A 13,582-nucleotide genomic window follows, 5' to 3' on the forward strand; every position below is an offset into this window, starting at 1 on the left:
TCCCAGCTCTTTACTTCATCCCTCCCTCTCCCAGTTTCACCTATCACCTTGTGTTTCTCCCTCCCTTCTCACCTTCAAACCCTGACTTTTCATCTTTTTTTCTCCAGTCCTGACAAAGGGTCTCGGCCTGAAATGTTGACTGTACTTTTTCCACAGATGCTGCCTGACCTGTTGAGTTCCTCCAGTGTTGTGTGTGTGTGTTGTTTGGATTTCTCTTCTTTCTGGACACTGCCTGGTCCATCACAGGCAAAGCCCTCCCCACCATTGAGCACATTTACATGGAGCGCTTACACAAGAAAACAGCACCCATCATCGGACCCCACCATCCAAGCCATGCTATATTCTTACTAATACCATTGGGCAGGAGAGAAAGGAGCTTTGGGTCCCATGCCACCAGGTTCAGAAATAGCTATTGCCCTTCAACCATCGGGCTACTGACCCAGCTTGGATAACTTCAATCACCACAACCCTGAACTGATTCCACAAAACTTATTTTCAGGAGATTCTTTACAACTCATGTTCTCAGTATTATTTATTTTTTATTTGCACACTGGTCTTCTTTCACACATTGGTTGTTAGTCTTTGTTTATCTGTAGATTTTCACAAAATTCTGTTATATTTTCGTTTTCCTGTAAGTGCCTGTAAGAAGATGAATCACAGGTTGGTAACATATATGCGCTTTGATAGTAACTTTTACTTTGAACTTTTGTACTTTGGTTGGTTGTTTCAGGATTTTCCTCTATCTGATTTTTACCCAACCCCATGTGCTCAGCCACTGTCTGTGTTCTCTCCAGACTCAGCACCAGCTAACCAGTGAGATCATTTAGTCCTGTGTTGGATTCACTGTGCTAATACTCGGCCTCTCTCCTAGAGTATGTAATACACCCATCGGTACTGCAGTTGGGTCTGAGCTTTGTGTCTGTAAATTCTCCTCTGGTGACCAAGTTCAAGTTTATTGTCATCTGACTGTACATATCTACAAGCAAACAAAATATTGTTGTACTGGACCTCAATACATACAGTATATCACACACAGTACACAGTACACAATATTACCAAAAATAAACTAATAAGATATCATTCGAAATGCATATAGTGCACAGAACAGGTAAATAGTAAACAGCTCGCTGTCCTAGTGACGAGACCTTGGTTGTGGCAGGGTATTTATTAGTCTCAGCCTGAGGGAAGCAGCTGTTACCCAGCCTGGCTGTCCGAGTCCTGATGCTCCTGTACCTCCTTCAGTGGGTCAAAGGGATTGTGGGGTGGGTGGTCGGTATCCACAACTATGTTTTGGGCCCTTTGTCTGCAATGCTAACAGCAAAAGTCACAGATAGAGAGGAGAAGACCTTGCAGATTCTCCCCGCAGATTTTACAATGATCTATATGTAGTTCTTAGCTTTGCCAGTGTAGGGCCAAGAGCATCTCAGAATCAGAATCAGGTTCATTGTCACTGACATATGTTGTGAAATTCATTGTTTTGTGGCAGCAGTAAAGTGCAAAATGTAAAAATAATACAATTTATAAAATAATAAGTAGCACAAATGAAAGATCTCTGCTGAGAAGGGAAGAGATTTTAGTCAATCACTGATTTGTGTGTGTGTGTGTAAGAAAGTGTGTGTGTGTGTGAGAAAGTGTGTGTGTGTGTGAGAAAGTGTGTGTGTGGGAAAGAGGGTGTGTCTGTGAGTGTGTGTGTGTGTGTGTGAGAGAGAGAGAGGGTGTGTCTGAGTGTGTGTGTGTGAGACAGAGTGTGTCTGTAAGTGTGTGTGACAGAGTGTATGAGTGTGTCTGTGTGTGTGTATACATGTGTGTGCATATATATGTGTATATGTATATGTATGCGTACATATCTGTGAGTCCGTATGTGTGTATCTATGTATCTGAAGTGTGTGAGTGTGTGTGCGCGGGAGTGTATGTGTGTGAGACGTGTGTCTGTGCGTGTGTGTTTACATGTGTGTGTATATGTATCTGTGTGTATGTGTTTATATATGTGAGTGTACATATGAGTGTGTGTATGTATGTGTATCTGTGCGTGTGTGTGTCTGCATATGTGTACATATGTGTGTGTAAGTGTGTAAGTGTGTGTGTGTGTGTGAGGATGAGTTGCGGGGGAAATCTTGATGGATTTATTGGGTCTGTTGAGCTATCGCAGCAAGACAGAGGCCTGGCCTTGTTAGGGCTTGTTTTCACGTGTGGGATCTGGGTGAGTAATTCATAGAACATGGAATGGTACAGCTCAGTACAGTACCTTCGGCCCAACATGATGTGCTGACTATATAAACCTTCTCAAAATTCAAAGCAAATTTATTATCAAAGGGCATATACAGTATTTTACCATGTACGGCTTGAGATTCTTGTTTTTGATGTATTTACAGAAAAACTGAAATATAATTGAATTTTACAGAAATAGAGAATGAAAACACAACCAATTGCCAAAAGAAGATGAAATGTGCAAATAAAAAATAATACCGAGAGTGTGAATTGTAGAATCCTTGAAAGTGAGTCTGTAGGTCTAGAATTAATTCAGAGTGAAGCTGTCCACTCTGCTTCAGCAGCCTGATGGTTGTAGGGTAATAACTGGTTCTGGACCTGGTGGTGTGGGTCTTAAGGCTCCCGTACCTTCAGGATCTATCTAATCCTTCCTTCTACACAGCCCATAACTCTTCATAAACACAAGCAATTCTGCAGATGCTGGAAATTCAGAGCAACGCACATAAAATGCTGGAGGAATTCAGCAGGTCAGGCATCATCCATGGAAATGAATAAACAGTCAACATTTTGTGCCAAGACCCTTCATCAGGACTGGGAAGAAAGGAGGAAGAAGCCAGAAGAATCCCCACCTTCTGTCCCCTTCCTTTCCAGTTCTGGTGAAGGGTCTCGGCTTGAATTGTCTCGGCTGTGTATTCATTTCCATAGATGCTGCCTGACCTGCTGAGCTCCTCCAGCATTTTCAAGCTCCAAGATTCAAGAATCAAGATTGTTTAATGTTATTTCCTGTACATAAGGAGGAGAATGAAGTGTAAAGACTGTGTGTTGTCATAAACCCTCATTTTTCTTACATCCATGTGCCTGTCCAAGAGTTTAAATGTCGCTATTATATTCATTGGAAAATGAACATTTGGGGTTTGGGGCCATGGCTTGTTACTGAATGTGTTATTTCATTTTGTGAATGATTGGATGTGTAGCATTTTACCCCATAGAAAATCTCCAACAGGTAACAATGAAACCACAGCTTTCGGTGAAGCTGGTTACGACGAGGCTGGTCTCTGCTCTGAGGAGGATGTACTCAACTTCACCTTTAAGGTTTGTGACACCGAGAGCACAGGTAAGCACTGAACTCTCCATTTGTTCATTATGTGAAGTATTCCTCACACAGTCACAGACACTTTCTCTCTCACACACACACACACACACACACACACACACACACACACACACACACACACACACACACACACACACACACACACACACACACACACACACACACACACACACACACACACACACACACACACACACACACCTCTCTGTTTGTTCATTACGTGAAGTATTCTTCATGAATTGGTCTCTCAGCATTTACATTGACAGTTATCCGTGGGTAGAGCGACGCTATTACAGCTGGGAGTGTTGGAGCTTGGAGTTTAATTCTGGCTTTATATGTATGTCCCTGTGGGTGATCCCGTTTCTTCCCACAGTCCAAACATGTACTGGTTGGTTGGTTAACTGGTTGTTATAAATTGTCTTGTGATTAGGCTACGGTTAAAAATAGGGTGTCGAAGGTCCTACTCCACACTGTATCTGTAAATAAAGTAAGAATTCGCCATCCGGGTAATGTAGAATCTCCATAACACAGTTCTGAATCAGAGTCAGGTTTACTATCACTGACTTGCCTTCTTCTTCTTCAGCCCATTGCTCCGCCTGGGGCATACAACACTGACAGCAGCTCACCGGAATCCGGTGTAGTGGTTAGCACAATGTTTTACAGTACCAGCAACCCAGGTTCAATTCCCACCACTGGAGCTTGTATGGTCTCTCCATGACTGCGTGGGTTTCCTCTGGGTGCTCCGGTTTCGTCCCACAGTCCAAAGATGTACCGTTTGGTAGGTTAATTGGTCATTGTAAATTGCTCTGTGGTTAGGCTAGGGTTAAGTCAGGATATTGCTGGGTGGCACAGCCGAATGCCTGGAAGGGCTGTTCCACACTGTACTGTAATAATAAAGAAAAAAATGTCTCTAGGTGTAGCCCATTCCTCTCCCATGGATGAGGTCTTTGGAGGTTCTGTGGGAGTTTCTGTAGCTCTGGGTTTTTACTGGTTGGTTTTGCTACTCCCATGTCCGGTCCTCCTCCTTTCACAGTCAGGCTTGTGACCGTCCATGGTGGAATTATCATTGACTTGCTGTCTATAACATGACATCTGTTTTTCACAGCAGCTGTACATTTGAAGGACATAAAACTAAGGGAATAGTGAGGTAGTGTTCCACAAACATGAGAAAATTCGCAGATGCTGGAAATCCAAACCAACACACACAGACTGCTAGAGGAACTCAGCAAGTCAGGCATCATCTATGGAAAAGAGTCAACAGTCAATGTTTCAGGCCAAGATCCTTCATCAGGCCTGGCCTGCTGAGTTCCTCTAGCATTTTGTGTGAGTTGCTTTGAGGTTGTATTCATGGGTTTGTCATCCGTTCAGAAATCTAATGGCGGAGGGGAAGAAACTATTCCTAAAAAGTTGAGTGTGTGCCTTCAGGCTCCTGTACCTCCTCCCTCTTGGTAGTAATGAGAAGAGGGCATGTCCTGGGTGATGGTGGTCCTTAATGATGGATGCTGCCTTCTTGGGGCATCTCCTTTTAAAGTTGTCCATGCTAGTGAGATGGGTTGTGCTCATGATGGAGCTGGCTAAGTCTACAACCTCTTGCAACCCTGAGCAGTGGAGCCTGCATACCAGACCATGTTACAACCAGTCAGAATGCTCTGCTCAGAAATTTGTAAGAGTCTTTGGTGAAATACCAAATCTCCTTAAATTCTTAACCAAGTAGAGGCACTGGCTTGCCTTCTTTGTGATTGTGCTGGACCCAGGATAGATCCTCTGAGATTTTGACATCCCAGGATTTGAAGCTGCTCATCCTTTCCTCTGCTCACACCTCAATGAGGATTCAGATTCCGTTAATTATCACATGTACATCGCTACATATGGTGAAATGTATCATTTGCATTAACTACCAACACATCCTGAGGATGTGATAGGGGCAGCCACACATTCTGGCTGGTGTGTTTTCTCCTGACCTGCCCTTTTTGAAATGAACAATTAGTTCCTTGGTCTTGCTGATCGTGAGTCTGGGGTAGGTGAGGTATTTGGTTCTGCTGGCTGCTTTACTGAGGCAATGAGAATTGTAGACAGAGTCCATGGATGGGAGGCTGGTACCCATGATGTGCTGATGTGTGTCTGCAGCTCTCTGCAGTTTCTTGCTGTCACTTGCAGAGTAGATGCTGTATCAAGCCGTGATGCATCTGGCTGGACTTTAGAAGAATGGGGTGGGGGGAGTTGGGGAACAATTTCATTGAAACCTATCAGATTTTGGAAGGCCTAGATAGAGTGGATGTGGAGAGGATGTTTCCTGTAGTGGGGGAGTCTAGGACCAGAGGGCCAGCCACAGAATTAAGGGATGTTCATTTAAAACAAGGATGAGGAATTCCTTTAGCCAGAGGCTGGTGAATCTATGGAATTCATTGCCACCGACAGATGTGGAGGTCAAGTCATTGGGTCTATTTAAAGTGGAGGTAGATCATCTCTTGATTAGTTAGGGCGTCAAAGGTTATGGGGAGAAGGCAGGAGAGGGATAATAAATCAGATGATGGATGCCAGAGCAGACTCAATGGACTGACTGGCCTAATTCTGCTCCAATGGCTTGTGTGCTTATGGTGCATTGATATAAATTGGTAAGGTCAAAGGGGACATAACAGATTTCTTTAAGCTCCTGAGGAAATAGAGGCACTGGTAAGCTTTCTTGTCTACATAAATTAGACAAGAATTCTCATGAATTCTACATGAATAGAGTGTGTACAGAGCCAATATGCTCCCATCAGGATGAGGCAGCATGTCCAAGGGAATCATGAGCATCAAGAGATATCAACGGTGGGTGGAGAATATGAAAGGAACCTGTGGCAGCTATGGATGACCAAAAGAGGGAGACCTCCAGGAGTGTAGAAAGGTATTGGGGGTGGTATTAATATAGAAATTAGGAGATGCAAAATATCACTTACAGACAAGATTATTGCTATATTAAGGGTAAGATAACAACCAAGGAGAGAGCTGGACCTGATAAGGTCCAAAATCGTTCAGGCTTATTGTCTGTCTCTGACTGTACATATATACAACCAAATGAAACAACTTTACTCCAGACCACAGTGTACCCACAAAATGTATAGTACACACAGAACATAGAACAAAATATTACCATAAATAAGTTAATAAAATGTAATTCAAAAAGGAATGCAGTGGTGTGCAGCACAGGTAAACAGTACAGTAAACAGCTCACTGGCATAATGATGAGATCTCGGTGGTGGCAGGGTATTCATTTGTCTCACAGCCTGAGGGAAGAAGCTGTTACCCAGTCTGGCAGTCTGAGTCCTGTAGCTCCTTCCTGACGGTAGTGGGTCAAAGAGATTGTGGGTTGGGTGATAGGGATCCTCAACAACTTTAGGCCTTTCATCTGCAACGTTCCTGGTAAATGTCACAAATAAGGGGAGAGGGAGACCCTAGTGATCCTCTTGGCAGTTTTTACTGTTTGCTCTGTACGGTCTGCAGTCTGATGCCTTGCAGCTAACACATTACACTTGGAGCTGGGGGGTGTAGTCGAGGTGCTAAATGAAAACATGGGCGTTGTAGAGTTCAGGGATTAGGGAGTGGGATGAGAAATTCCAGAATGTTGAGTGAATATCAGAATGAATGAAACTCTGGGAAACTTGGATTAGAGAGTGCCTCTTATGAGGAAAGGTTGAGTGAGTTAGGGCTTTTCTCTTTAGAGTGAAGGAGGAGGGGAGCTGATTTGATAGAGGTGTACAAGATAAGAGGCATAGATAGAGTGGACAGTCAGAGACTTTTATTTCAGAGTAACACACACAAAATGCTGGAGGAACTCAGCAGCTCAGGCCGCATTGATGGAAATGAATAAACAGTCAATATTTCAGGTGGAGACCCTTCATCGGGACTAGAAAGGTAGGGGGAAAATGTCAGAATAAGAAGGTGGGGGAGGGGAGGAAGGACATGCTCTCAGGTGATAGGTGAGACCAGGTGAGGGGGAAGGTAGGTGGCTGGGGGGAGGGGTGTGACATAAGAAGCTGAGAGGCAATGGGAAGAGGTAAAGGGCTGAAGAAGAAGGAGTCTGACAGGGGAGGAGAGTGGACCATGGGAGAAAGGGAAGTGGGAGGGGCACCAAAGGGAGCCCAAGGATAGATGAGGTGAGAGGGGAGCCAGAATGGGGATGGAAATGAAAGAAGGAGGGGGTGGAGGAAATTAGCATGTTGATGTTCATGCCATCGGTTTGGAGGCCTCTTAGACGGAATATGAGCTGCTGCTCCTCCAGTCTGAGAGTGGTCTCGTTCTGGCAGTAGAAGAGGCCATGGACTGACATGTCATCATGGGAATGGCAAGTAGAATTAAAATGGTATCCACGAGGAAATTCCGCGTTTTGGAGTGGACAGAGCAGGTGTGCTCGACAAAGCAGTCCCCCAATCTATGTTGGGTCTCACTGGTGTAGAGGAGGCCACATCAGGAGCACCAGACACATTAGACACTTTATTTTATCCGCCAGGTAGAGTTGCGGCTTCAGCCATCATTCAGTATCTACGGGAGGTGACAGGACAAGGTACAGATGGCAGGCTACAGGTGCTGCATAACATGCTGGACCCAGAGCGAAAGGGCGTCGCTGTCGACCGAGGGAGCTTCCATTTAACAATGAGGAGATGGATCGCAAATTGCACTCAGGATGGGTAATGTTGCAAACCAGGGTTCTTAGAACAGAAATCTGAAACTGCTATTGGGTGTGAGTTACGGTACAATGGGAGGCATTCACAGCCCTAAATGACAATGTCTTGGGTTCAAGATTGTTTAATGTCATTTCCAGTACACACATGTAATGGGGAGCAAAATAGTTGTTACTCTGGATCTGATGCAACACAAAAGACACAATATGATAAAGAAAACAGTAATTATGAAAATACAAAAACACAATAAATATAAATGCATAATAAAAATTTATTTCAGAGTAACACACAAGAAGTGACACTAGGCACAGGAGTGTCTGTACATAAGGTGACTGACAGGAAATGATAAAGTAGTGGTGTTTGGGGGTGTGGAGGGGTGGGTTAATGGGTGGAGGTGTTGATCAGCCTCACTGCTTGGGGAAAGTAACTGTTTTGGAGTCTGGTGGTCCTGGTGTGGATGTTACGTAGCCTTGTCTCTGATGGGAGTGGAACAAACAGTCCATAAGCAGGGTGGGTGGGATCCTTCATGATATTATTGTCATTTTTGTGGCACCTTTCGGTACATACATCCTTTACGGCAGGTAGGCTGGTACCGGTGATGCGTTGGGCAGTTTTGACTACCTGTTGTAGAGCCTTCCTGTCTGCCACAGAGCAGCTTCCGTACTGAGCAGTGAGTGAGGACCCTTCAGCCTCCTCAGAAAGTAGAGGCATTGCTGAGCTTTGCTGATTGTGTAGAATGTGTTCTGGGGCCATGAGGGGTTGTGTGAGATACGCACTCCCAGGAGGTTGAAACTTGTTCACAGTTCACTGTAGCGGTCATGACTGATAATAAAATTACTGGGCCCAGTACACACTCACTCTTGTGGCTCAAACGTTCCTTTTCATTTTACTTGTGCACTTGTGCCCTGTCACCCACACTGTTCTGAAGTATGAGCAGAAAACTGCTGTTTTTACCTAGAATTGGCTTATCAGGTGTGGATATTGATCACTGTAAATTGTAAATGTTTGTATGTTTTCAGTCAAAGTTTTTCTATATTCTGTGTTTTCCACCCATTCTTCCTTGTTTTTTTTTGTGTGGGGAGTGGATTTTGGGGGGGGGGGTCGTTGATGTTCTTGTGGAATTTGTGTGGGGAGAGGGGGGTATGGCAGGAGTCAATGTTCTTGTTACATTTTTGTTTGTTTTTTGAGTGGGGAGGGGGTATCTATTCTTCTTACATTTTGTGCGGGAAGAAGGGTTTGGGGGTTGATGACTGTGTTGCCATCCTTTTTCTTTCTTGGTTTTGTGACTATCTGGAGAAGGAGAATCTTAGAGTTGTATACTTTGATAATAAATGAACCTTTGAACTATGAACTTTGAATTCCTTACTCGCAAGATCAATCACCATTCACAATAGAGGTGTTAAAGTCTATCAAAACTTCAAGCAGACAGCTGTTGATGTTCTGAAGTTAGTAAAGACAATAAAGATGTTAAAAGTCAAATGAAACTTCAAGTGAAATTGATAATATTTTGAAGTTAGTAATGATGATAGAGGTGTTAAAATGTTGAGCAGACAGCTGATGATATTTTGAATTTAGTGAAGACAATTGAGCCGTGGTTTATGGGTATGTTTCACATTCTTTTGTTATTTCATGTTTCTCCAGCATCCCCCGATTTAAGAAGACCTTTCCAGAAAAGCAGAGGAATCTCCAGTAGTCTTACTTCAAAGGTCTTGCTTTACCACAACTCCCTACTGATGGGGGTGGGACAAACAGAGTGGGTAGGATCCTCCATGATGTTACCGGCCTTTTCCTGGCACCTTTCTGTATGTACGTCCTTGGTGGCAGGTAGGCTGGTGCCGGTGATGAGTTGCGATGATGTGTTCATCTCCAATTCTAGTGACTTCAACTCATTCACAGTACACTTTTGAGGGAGATTACACTGGCAGGAAGCAGCAGGGGTCTAGTATTCTCAAAACATCAGGGTCCCAGTACATTGAGTGTGTACGTACATGGCTGGTGGGTGTCTGCCTCGGGACCCTGCAGAGATTCCTGTATGCCAAGTATCCTCCCACGTGGCACATGTTGGTGATATACTTTCTCTGAAGAGACATGGGTGGGCAACAGCCATGTTACTCTGTGGCAGGTGCCCAGCTTTATCAGGACCTAGTAACGTGGTTGCTTCTGACCAATACTCCTGTCTGCTGACGGTGGGCGGTGTCCCGGCTGAGAGAATGGCCCACCCCTTTCCAACCGTATTGACGTTGGTGATGCACCATCAATAACTCTCGGAGATGTGAGGCAAGAGATAGGCTTTTATTAGCTAGAAGAAAGCACTGTCAGCAGCAAGAGACCATCACACAACATCCTAGAGACTGAGGGAGGAGCAGTGCCTCCAATTGCCTTTATACAGGGGTCTGTGGGAGGAGCCACAGGAGCAGTCAGCAGGGGGGTGTGTCCAGACAGGAATATGTAGTTCACCACAGTTGGTGTGGCCTGGGTGTGTGGAGCGATTCTGGCTGAGCCTGCCTCTGCTCATTGCCCTCAGGCTCTGGAATCTAATCCGGGAGCTGGTCTCATACACCTTGAGCTGTGTCACAGCAACACCTGCTGTCCCGTTCAGAGATGCAGGTAGGAGGTACCACTCTGAGCTACTGTTCCACACTATCCACTTCCTACCCTTGTTTACTGTCCTGACATGCCAGGGCAGTTGGTCCTTCCACCTGGGAGTGAGGAGGGTCCTTTTTCTGGGTGTCCTTTGCTTGTACATTGGGAACCTGGGGTGGAGGGTGCTGCAACAAATTCTTTACCTTGTGCATGGAACTCTCAGCTGCCTATGATAAACACAAGAGATTCTGCAGATGCTGGAAATCCAGAGCATCACACACACAAACTGCTGGAGGAACTCAGCAGGTCAGGCAGCATCTATGGAGAGTGTTAACAGTCAATGTTCTGGGCCGGGACCCTTCATTAGGACTGGAAAGGAAGGGGGAAGAAGCCAGAGTAAGAGGGGGAAAGAGGACAAGCTGGAAGGTGACAGATGGGTGTGTGGGGATGAAGTAAGAAGCTGGGGGGGGGGTGATAGGTGGAAAATTTAAAAGCAGAAGAAGAAGGAACCTGATAAGAGAGGCAAGTGGACCATGGGAAAGTGGGAAGGAAGAGTGGAACTGGGGGGGGGGGGGGGGGGATAGGCAAGTGAGGAGAAGAAGTAAGAGGCCATAGTGGGGAATAGAAGAAGAGGGAAGGAGGAGGGAAAAAATTACCAGAGGTTGGAGAAAATGATGTTCATGCCATCAGGTTGGAGGCTACTGATACAGACTGTGAGGTGTTGCTGCTCCACCCAGCCGACTGCTGCTTCTACAGTCTAGAAGAGACCATATGGTCATGGGGTGTGTGAGTCCGCAGACCTTACTTGAACATGTGTGGGGGTTGCTGCTCCATTTCTCACTGCATTTTAGCCCCAACCCATTTACATATGGTCATCCAGTTGTGGGGGGGGGGGGGGGGGGGAGGGGATGTCCCAGTAGGCTTTCTCCAGTTTCAAACACAGCCTCTCATGCTCCTAAAACCCACTTTAAACAGTCAAGAGAGCTTGCCAATGCCTTTACTTTCTGAGGAGGGTGAAGAGAGTTGCACTTTGTACATCGATATTCGTGTCATTCTGCAGATGTGCAGTGGAGAGCATCCTAGCAAGCTGCATCAGTGTTTGGTACAGAAACTGCACTGCGGCAGACAGAAAAGCTCTACAACGGGTAGATAAAACTGCCCAGCACATCTCCGGCACCAGCCTACCCAGCACCAAGGACAGATATACAGAAAGTGCTGTAAAAACCCAGTAACATCATGCAGGGATCCCACCCACCCTGCTCATGGACTGTTTGTCCCACTCCCATCAGGGAGGAGGCTACGCAGATTCCACACCAGGACCACCAGACTCAAAAACAGTCCCTTTCCCCAAGCAGTGAGGCTGATCAACACCTCCACCACCTAACCCAGCCCTCCACACCCCCAAACACCACTACTTTATCATTTCCTGTCAGTCACCTTATGTATAGACTAGCATCACTTTATGGACACAGTCTATCTACGTATATAAGCTATCTTATTTATTTATTTTCATTGTGTTTTTTATTGTGTTCTTTACCTATTTGTGGTTTTTTTGGACTGCATCAGATCTGGAGTAACAATTATTTCATTCTCCTTTACACTTCTGAACTGGAAATGACATTAAAAAATCTTGAATCTTGAATCAAATTAGCTAAGGAGGTGGGCAGTGGATGGTTCAGCCCAGGCTGACTGCCTAACAATATCCTGGGGTAAGTGCGTGCCTGGGTAACCTTGGAAAGAGGACACACTGTCCATGGGTACTGTGAAGGTGTTTTGGGACCATTGGGCGCCACAGGGGATAATTATCATCCTAAACGCAGGAGATTCTGCAGAAGCTGGAAATCACACAAAATGCTGGAGCAACTCAGCAGGTCAGGCACCATCTATGGTAAAGAAGAAAGAGTCGACATTTTATTGTCCCGGATAGGGATGGGAATATTTAAATTTATAGTGTTTTAGACACCGTTACTGTCTGTGATTTTGATGTAGTACTATAATAATATAAAGTTCCAATAAACATGTGAAAATAAACATTAGGACGAGGTTTCTGCTGGCTGGTGTCCACTATGTTGCACTGTAGGGGCTGCCCATTTTCTATCATGACTGCTAAGAGGCTGGACCATGGTTGTCTCCGGCCAGGACAATCTCTGATGGCTCCAGGTGGTGAATACTGACTCCACATTCTCACATTTTTTCAGGTGAATAAAATTTCACCAGAGTTCCCCATCTTTTTGCAAAATGGTCAATAGCAGAGGTGGTTGGAGGAAAGTATAGAGAAATTTCCAGGGTAGGTTTTTACACTGAGAGTGGTGGGTGCCTGGAAGGAACACGAGTGGTGGTAGAGGCAGATTCATTTAGAAGACTCTTAGATAGGCACATGGATGTAAGAAAAATAGAGGAAATGGGCTGAGTCAGAGGGAAGGGCTGGATTTATCATGAAGTAGATTTATGTAAGTTGGTATAACATTGTGGGCCGATAGGCCTGAACTTATTCTATGACTGTCTGATATTAACTGTCTGAACTTTCTGTTATTTCGCTCTTTGTTACTGAACTCACAGGCCATCAGATGAAAAAGCATCTTTGAATCTGAGAGAAAATCCCAGACTCCAATTGACAGAGGGTAAGTGGAATACAGAAGACACAGTTGGGTGTGTGTTAACTGCCAGATTTCTCCCTGGAATGAGGAAAATTAAGGGAATAGCTACTCAGATTTTTCTAAATTACAAGTAGCTGATCTGAGAGATTTTATGGGTGAACTGACGTGTACTCAAAGTTGAGTACATGCCCTGGAGATTTATGAAGGAAGTCAGCACATCTTTCTGATGTCACGGTCTTGAACATTAAGGGACTAGATGTCACCTATTGGAGCACTTTACCCTTCACCAGTTGTCCTATGTGACTTCTACTGCTCTAAGTACCCCACAAGCTCACTCCTTCAAACAGTGCCAGATAAAAATCACAGTCCTGCTCTTAGCTCTTGTTCAGTTAATCAGGAATTTAGAACTTTAGTACTTG

At 44.9% G+C, this 13,582-nt stretch overlaps 1 protein-coding gene across 1 annotated transcript in view; it reads left to right on the top strand.

Annotated features, from left to right (window-relative positions):
- LOC140729866 (uncharacterized) overlaps positions 1 to 13,582 on the top strand; it is a 112,530-nt gene that overhangs the window by 25,767 nt on the left and 73,181 nt on the right. The window contains exons 3-5 of the mRNA XM_073050075.1: positions 3,212 to 3,322; positions 7,812 to 7,989; positions 13,126 to 13,187. Coding sequence (XP_072906176.1) covers positions 3,212 to 3,322; positions 7,812 to 7,989; positions 13,126 to 13,187 — 351 coding nt within the window. The remainder of the gene's footprint in view (positions 1 to 3,211; positions 3,323 to 7,811; positions 7,990 to 13,125; positions 13,188 to 13,582) is intronic.

This window comes from Hemitrygon akajei, chromosome 6, assembly GCF_048418815.1.
Source record: "Hemitrygon akajei chromosome 6, sHemAka1.3, whole genome shotgun sequence".
NCBI lineage: Eukaryota > Metazoa > Chordata > Chondrichthyes > Myliobatiformes > Dasyatidae > Hemitrygon > Hemitrygon akajei.